General features: G+C 46.4%; 1 protein-coding gene across 1 annotated transcript; it reads right to left on the bottom strand.

The window, feature by feature from the left end:
- Positions 1-6518: 6518 nt before the first annotated feature.
- LOC136383564 (olfactory receptor 6N2-like) lies at positions 6519-7469 on the bottom strand. The gene has a single exon (XM_066353560.1). The coding sequence runs from the start codon at positions 7467-7469 to the stop codon at positions 6519-6521; it is 951 nt and encodes a 316-aa protein (XP_066209657.1).
- Between the last annotated feature and the right edge of the window lie 1066 nt (positions 7470-8535).

Below are 8535 nucleotides of genomic sequence, written 5' to 3' on the forward strand. Positions count from 1 at the left end.
GGGCCTAAGCAGCATTGCATTCCAAAACAACTGTTTGCAGCGATAACAGGAAAGAGAACGTGACCACCCGACTGAATGAAAAGCCTTCTTTAGAAATAGCATCACTGTTCTACTGGCTTCTCTGCACCTGTAGACATTCCTTCCTCCTACTCGTGTAAATGTTCCCTTCCCTTTCTCATGAATACTCTTCGCTTTCACCCCCTAATTGCAACACTATTTGGGTTTCTGCCTGAATCAGTGCTTCCGAAAAAGCTAATTTTTTTTTAATCTCAAATAAACGCTTGCTACCTTTTACTTTGTTCTTTTATTTTTAGGTTAACAGTAACATCTAATTATAATCCTACTAAATAGTTACTATTATATCCCCATTTACAGAAGAAAAAACAGAGGCTCAAAGAAGTGAGCTAATTTGTCCAAGATTATACAACTAAGAAATGGCAGCCTATGCAGACAGTGGTGCAGTAAACAGAGTGTCGGCCTGGGATGCTGAGGACCCAGGCTTGAAACCCTGAGGTCACTGGCTTGAGCGCAGGCTCACCAGCTTGAGCATGGGGTCGCTGGCTTGAGTGTGGGATCATAGACATGACCCCATGGTTGCTGGCTTAAGCCCAAGGGTCACTGGCTTGAGCCCAAAAGTCACTAGCTGGAAGTTCATGGTCGCTGGCTTGAGCAAGGTCACTGGCTCAGCTGGAGCCCCCAGATCCAGGCACATATGAGAAAACAATTAATGAACAACTATGAGTTGATGCTTCTCATCTCTCTTCCTTCCTGTCTGTCTGTCCTTCTCAAGCTCTCTCTCTCTTGCAAAAAAAGAAAGAAGAGAAAGAGAAAGAGAAAGAAATGGCAGAGCTGGAACTCAAATTCAAGGTCACAGAGAATGCTCTTCTAGAAACATTATGATCACTAGATATTGAAAACCATGTTTCCAGTTTTCATTCTGCTGTGTCAACTGGAATTCTCTTCAACTGAAAGATACAGGGGACCAGGTAATAACCCTAATGTCTGATACTAGTTGTGATCTCTGAATCAACCACTGAGCCACAATGGTTTCACCTGATGAATGAAGAGTGGACACTCTTCCTGGTGCTTGACCTAGAGCCATGCATCTGAGAGAGCTGGCCCTTCCTCTTTTCCTTCATTAAGGGGACATGTAGACGCTGGAGTAACCTCTGAGCAAGGCTGGCTCGGGGGGAAAGCTGAGTTCATCAAAAATGGAAAGGTTCTTTATTGCAGAACTTGTCAGTTGTTGATATTTTCTAAATATGCAGATTTTCACAACTGTATTTGATCATGGAACAATGAGCGCGTGTGTGTGTGTGTGTGTGCAGTGTGTGCTTGTGCGTATGTGGTTTTCTCCCACAGAACAATTTTTCAGTGTAACTACCCCTTAGGAAGTGCTGTTATGGACTCTCCTTTCCTCCTCTGACATCACACTGACAGGTCCCTGAAGTGGAGGAGATGAGGAAAGACTTCTTGTTTGACTTCCGTTTTCAGTTATCTTGTTCACCCCCATGGCTTTGGTTACCATAACTCTGTGCCAAAATTCACAAATCTGTATGTGCCACCGATTTCTCATTTGAGCTCTGCACAGGCACCTGAAGCCCAGTGTCCAAAATCCAGCTTAGCAAACAGCATCCTGCTTTTCCCTGCCCCCACCCCCCACTACCACCTTAGGGAAAGACCTAACCAATTTCCCAGCTGCCTAAGTCACAAACCACGTGTTCTCTCAAGCTAATCTCTCTTCCCACTGCATATTACTCTTCTAAAATGACTAAATAAGACAACCTAGGTGATACAAACTTTATTTAACCCTTCATGAAGTGCATAGTCTCCATTTGGAGGCTGCAAAATGGGGTCTTTTTGAGAAGGGCACTAATCTCACTCATGAGGGCTCCACCCTCATGACCTCATTATTTCCCAAATACCATCCCATTGGGGGTTAAGTGTCAACACACAAATATGGGAGATCCAAACATTGTCTATAGCACATACCCAGAAAAAAATAGCATTACAGAATCTTAGAGCTAGGAGTGTTATGTAACGGAAATAACAGAGGGTTGAAAACCAGAAGGCACTCACAGAGGTACTTCAAGGAAATCATAGAACATCTTTGCATCTTGGTTTCTTCATCAGTGCTGTGGGGATCATTTCTACTGTATGGCACAATGCGGACCAAATGAGAAACTATGGGGAAAGCTTTATAAGGCTTAAAACATGATACGAACATTGGTTGTTACCCCAGTGCAGTCCTTAGAAAGCACCTAGCTTATCTTCCAGATTTGGATCCTGTATCATGAAGCAGTTAAGGGCCTTGCCTCAGGCCTGTCAGACAGGACATGACACTTAGCTCACTCAGTGGTTAAGGAGACGGTCAGACCCCAGGAGGATGAACAAGGAGCGGACTTATTGTGTGAAGACTCAATTTATGCCTGAAAAGTGACTTTATTAAGATCCCATATTTACTGAGCTCAAGTGCGTATGGATCCATGAGAAACCACCATGACTGTATGACGCTAGCCCAGACTAGATGGGTTGGTCTGCCTCAGCTCAGAGAGGGCAGGGTGACAGGTCTCTGCAAACACAGCTCCTCTCTGTGATGACAGAAGTGGCCGTGGTCTCCTCTCCCAAGCCCTCCAACCAGCCTTGGCTGCACATCCCTATCCCCTCCTGTGCATCAGCAGGGGACTACACAGCCCTGGGGCAAGAATCAGGAACTCACAGGTCACTGTGCAGCCTTCCCTTAGTTCTTCTCAGAAGATTTCTGACTAAGTCTGGATGACATGAGGCCCCTTTTGTTGGCCACCTACTTGTGAACCTCAAAGAACAAATACGTCAGAGTGTGGCCATGCTAACTGGGAGTATCCAGTGCCCAACAAGGACAGGCATCCTTCATAAACCCAGGGAAGTCATTGGCAAGTGTTGCTTTGAGACTGAACCTGTAGAAGAGAAGTCAGTTACAGACATTCAGAGGCTTAGAAAAGGCAGCGCAAGAACTGTGACACAAACTCACCTGCAGAAGCTGGCCCTCCCAGAAGCTGTGTCCCTCTCTAAATATTCTCTCCTTTTTCCATTCGTAGGCCACACCAACTGTCCTTGACCTGACAGGACATGTGTTTGTCCCAAACATGACCTCTTTGCTTTTGAACGTTTTTTCCAGTAAGGAAAATAAGGGAAGCTATAATGAAAGGTCTAGTTAAAATATATGCGGGTATGTTTCTGCCTACATATACAGCAGCAAACGCCTTTAGTCAAATAAAGTTTTAAATAGAATAGCAAGAAATAAGACAGATAAAAGCGGAAACTGCTCAGGGAGGGCAGGGGTGGGGCTCAGAGGCTGTTCACCCTCTTCCCTCTTTGGTGGCTACTTAGGCGCCTCCGTCCAAAGCTAAAGATAGAAGATCACTGGTCCAGGCAGCTAAACCCTTGGGTTCGTTGCCAGTGTTGGGGTTTGTTTTCAGCTGTGGGACCGGCGCTGTGGCTTCTTCAGTCCAGCAGACTCACTAACTTGGAAAGAGACCTCCCCCAGGCTTTGTGTTTCATTGACATGTCAAAAGTGGAAGTAAGAAGCCAGCTGTGAACCCAACAGCTCCTCTTTTCACTTGGGAGGCTGCCGTTGTGGCTTACAACCGAAGGAACAGTGGGGAAGAGTTTCTCCCAGCAGCGGTTGTGCTGGCCACAAACATCCTGACGCTTTGCCACCCGACTGGAGTCTGTTGAGCTTGTAGGAGGCACAGCGTGGCCCTTGGGGTTGGTGGGGAATGTCAACGGCTCCGGCATGCGCCGTGACGCACTACACTCCCTCTTGGCCAAGTATAACAAAAACAGTGATCCTAAAGATAACCCTGGCACATACAAAGGGAGTTTCTTACGGGTCTGTGGGCAAGGGGAGAAGCCACAGAGTTGGTAGGTGGTGTGGTACAGGGGAGAGAGGCCTGGACTGAGAAACGGAGGTGTCAGATCCTAGTTTTGTATACAAGTAATGAGAGAAAGTCCGCTAAACCCACCAGGGGATCACTTCCCTCTCTGTGAAAGAAGATAGACTAACAAATTCATACACTCTTTCTGGGTCTTTAAAATTCTAATTATTTATTATTGTATAATATAAAAATGAATTCCTGCTACATACAGTTTGGCTAGACTTCAGTGCGGAGATGGGACTCACGAGGAGTTACAAGAGCCACTCTTTACTGAGCCCTCTCTGGGCCGACGGCGCCGTCCCGCGTTCTCCCTCTGTGGCCGCGAGACAGCATGGCGCTGCCTCCTTTCCAGACGAGAAAGGCTGAGCTCGGTGAGTGAGGGCAGCTCGCCCAGGGCACACTGCTAGGAAGTGGCAGCGCCTGAATTTTAAACTTGCCCATGTCCCAAAAGCCTGCTGCCCCTTCCAGTGACCCAGCTTCCCTCAGAGCTAATTGGACGTGAACACTTGGCACAGATATGGCACCGGCGGATAATTGAGAGCCAATGCTTCCTTTCACTGGGGTACCATAAGGTGATCTCACAATATTTTCCTACCATTCAAGAAAGAGAAGCAAGGCCGGGGCAGTGCTCTCCTCGTAAGGCCGAGCCTGAGGATGTCTGCAGGCCCTCAGGACAGTGTGTGGAGTTTCCCAGGCACGGGTTTTATGGTGGACATAATCTCTTTGCTTAACTCAGAGAAAGAAGAAAGCTTCAATAGAAAAGTGTTTGCGAAGGATAAGCCTATCCCCGGCACTGGGGAGAACATCAGATTTAGGAGTCAGGCCAGGCGGCAGGCAGCCTCTGAGTGTGCAGTGCTGAGCTCAGCTTCTCACTGAAGTCCGCTCAGCTCTTCGGAGTTGCACAAAGAACAAACACATGCCCACCACGCCCTGTGTTCCCACTGCCGAGAGCACGTGCCAGCAGGGCGGGGAGCAAGTCCAGGAAGACCCTGGCAGAGAGCCTGGCAGAAGGAGCTGGCATTCAATAACAACCAAGTCCCAGCTGCCAGCTGAGTCTGTCCCCACAGCAGCAGGGGCGACAGAGCATTGCAGACATCGCTGTGGGCCCTTTGCCTCGCTCCTTTTTCCAAATCATTTCCCACTGCCAAGCCTAGAGTGTAAAACATTGGAAAATGCCCAATCGACTCCATAGTCTTCTTGTATAAGCAATATTTTATAATTATTATTACTGTTCTTATGCTTAAATAAGTTTTTTTTAGAGTAGTTTTTAGGTTCTCAGCAGAATTGAGTGGCGAACAGAGAGATTTTCCATACACTTTTTGTCCCCGACAATTGTACGGCCTCCTCCACTATCAGCACCCCCCACCGGAGTGGTACATTTGTTACAATCCACGAATTTACGCTGAGACACCGTCATCACTCAAAGTCCGTAGCTTACATTAGGATTCACTGGCGGTGTTGTACATTCTGTGGGATTTGACAAATGCATAATGACATGTATCCACTGTTGTCGTATCCTACAGAGTAGTTTCACGGCCCTAAACATCCCCTGCGATCTGCCTGTTCATCCTTCTCCGCACTCTAACTTCTGGCAACCAATGATTCTTTTTATAGTCTCTATAGCTTTGCCTTTTCCAGAATCTCATACAGTTGGGATCATAAAGTATAAAAGCCTTTTAAGATTGGCTTCTTTCACTTAGTAATATGCACCTCAGCTTTCTCTATACCTTTTCATGGCCTAATTGTTCATTGTTTTTGTAGTGCTAGATAATATTTCATTGTCCGGATGTACCAGTTTGTTTTCCATTCGTTTACTGAAGGACATCTTGGTTGCTTCCAAGTTTTTGGCCATTATGAATAAAACCATTATAAACATCCATGTGTAGTTTTTGTGTAGACATATGTTTTTAGCTCATTTGGGTAAATACAAAAGAATGCAGTTGCTAAATCATATGGTCAAAACGTGTTTATTTTTGTAAGAAAATGACACACTGTCTTCCAAGCGGCTGCATCATTTCTTGTTCCCACCAGCAAGGAAGGAGAGTTCCTTTGCTCCACATCCATGTCAGCATTGGGTATTGTCAGTATTCTGGATTTTGGTCATTCTAGTACTTGTGAAGCGGTCATCTTATTATTTTAAAACTTGACTCACAAGTATAAATTTATGTATCACTAATAAGTTATTTGATTTATGTTGGTCTTCCCCCTATAGACTGTGAGTTCAGTGAGACCAAAGACTGCCTCTGTTTTGTTTATTTTGTACATTAGATGTAACAATGCCCTGGACACAGTCCACCTCCACTGAATATTTGAATGAGTGAGCAACCAGCTTTACCAGCTAATTTTGGATATGAACTTTTATTCAAGGATCCAGGTCTACCAAGGATGACAGAACAGAATCTGACCTACTTAGACCATTTCCAGGACATCAGTTCACTCAGAGCAGTCAAAACTCAACAGTGTCCTCAGCCATACTCAGAGGCAACTGGTCATCTGGTTTCAGTAGTTCCTGGTTTAGGTGGCTGCCTTTTTTTATAGAATCTAAATTACTCAATCCAGCTCATCAACCCTTGGGCAAATATGGCTCTTTCCCCCTTCGCTTCATCTGAGGAGACATGGCTTTTTACTTATGCAGTTTTTCAGGGCTGTGTGAATGTCTCTGTTTCTCAGGCTGTAGATGATGGGATTGACCATGGGAGTCAGGATGGTGTAGAGCAGAGAGGACCCTTTGCGCAAGAGTTGGGATGAGTTGGCTGAGGGCACAAGGTACGTGGCAATCAGCGTCCCGTAAAACACCGTGACCATGGTGAGGTGGGAGGAGCAGGTGGAGAAGGCCTTTTTCCGGCCCATGCCGGATGGAATTCTTAGGATAGCAGCAAGAATGCAGGAGTAAGAAGCTGTGATGAGAAAAAATGGGACCAGGGTCACTGCAGAAGAGGTGGCATAAGCAATAGTCTCGGTCAGTGAGGTATCCGTGCAGGAGAGATGAACCAGAGGACTGAAGTCACAAAAGAAGTGATCAATTTCACTGGGTCCACAGAAGGTTAGTCTAGACAGTAGGACCATAGTGATTGCTGTCAGGAGGAAGCAGCAAAGCCAAGAGCCAGCAGCCAGCCGAATGCAGAGGGGGCCAGTCATGAGGATGGGATAGCGGAGAGGTTGACAGATGGCCAGGTAGCGATCATAAGACATCACAGCAAGCAAGAGACACTCTGTTGCAGCCAGGGACCCGAAGAAGTAAAATTGTGCCAGGCATCCAGCCACAGAGATGGTCTTCTGTTCAGCTATGATAATCAGCAACATCTTGGGGACAATGTTGGAGGTATACCAGACCTCCAGAAAGGACAAGTTCACCAGGAAGAAGTACATGGGTGTGTGGAGGTGATGGTTGAACAAAACTATCAGGACGATGAGGATGTTTCCACAAGCAGTTAAGATGTAGAAAATGAAAAACATCAGGAAGAGGAAAATATTTAGCTGTCGGATTGAAGAAAATCCTCCGAGCACAAATTCCACTATTGCTGTTTGGTTTTCCCAGGATAGGTTCATCATGACTTGCTTCCATAGGAACATAACACCCAGTGATAAAACACACAAAATGCAGAGAATTCCAGCTTACACACAGCATGGGCCGACAGCTGGTGATATCGACGACCCACTCAGGTGTTTGCAAGTTCTTTTTATTTGGGTGGAAAAGTAGCACCTTTTGTCAAGTCCTGAAATGGGAAATAAAAGAATTTGGACTAAGAGCTTGTGACCACTTTAACTTCCCCATTTTTTTCTCCCACCTGTTGTGTGTGTGTGTGTGTCTGTGTGTGTGTATGTTTTCAATCAGGAACAATGTCAGCAGGAAATGGAAGAAGTAGGAAGAGGAATACAAAGGGGAGGAAAGACCCCAAAGGCAAGGGAAGTAAAGGCAAGTTAAATGAATGGTACTACATCAGACTAAGAAGCTTCTGCACAGCAAGAGAAACAGACAGCCAACTAAATGAGAAATGATATTTGCAAACAACAGCTCAGATAAGGGGTTAATATCCAAAATAGATAAAGAACTCACAAAACTCAGCAACAAACAAGCAAACAATACAATAAAAAAAAAATGGGGAGAGGGCCCTGGCCGGTTGGCTCAGCGGTAGAGCGTCGGCCTGGCGTGCGGGGGACCTGGGTTCAATTCCCGGCCAGGGCACATAGGAGAAGCACCCATTTGCTTCTCCACCCCCCCCCCCCCCTTCCTCTCTGTCTCTCTCTTCCCCTCCCACAGCCAAGGCTCCATTGGAGCAAAGATGGCCCAGGCGCTGGGGATGGCTCCTTGGCCTCTGCCCCAGGCGCTAGAGTGGCTCTGGTCGCAGCAGAACGACACCCCGGAGGGGCAGAGCATCGCCCCCTGGTGGGCAGAGCGTCGCCCCTGGTGGGCGTGCCGGGTGGATCCCGGTCGGGCGCATGCGGGAGTCTGTCTGACTGTCTCTCCCCGTTTCCAGCTTCAGAAAAAAAAAAATGGGGAGAGGACATAAACAGACACTTCTCCCAAGAAAAAATACAAATGGCCAATAGATATATGAAAAGATGCTCTTCTTCACTAGTTATTAGAGAAATGCAAATCAAAACTACAATGAGATAC

Source organism: Saccopteryx leptura, chromosome 11 (assembly GCF_036850995.1).
Source record: "Saccopteryx leptura isolate mSacLep1 chromosome 11, mSacLep1_pri_phased_curated, whole genome shotgun sequence".
Taxonomy (NCBI): Eukaryota; Metazoa; Chordata; class Mammalia; order Chiroptera; family Emballonuridae; genus Saccopteryx; species Saccopteryx leptura.

Bases quoted from the DNA above. Each gene is read 5' to 3' on its own strand.
- LOC136383564 (XM_066353560.1), bottom strand. From the start codon at position 7,469: ATGATGAACCTATCCTGGGAAAACCAAACAGCAATAGTGGAATTTGTG.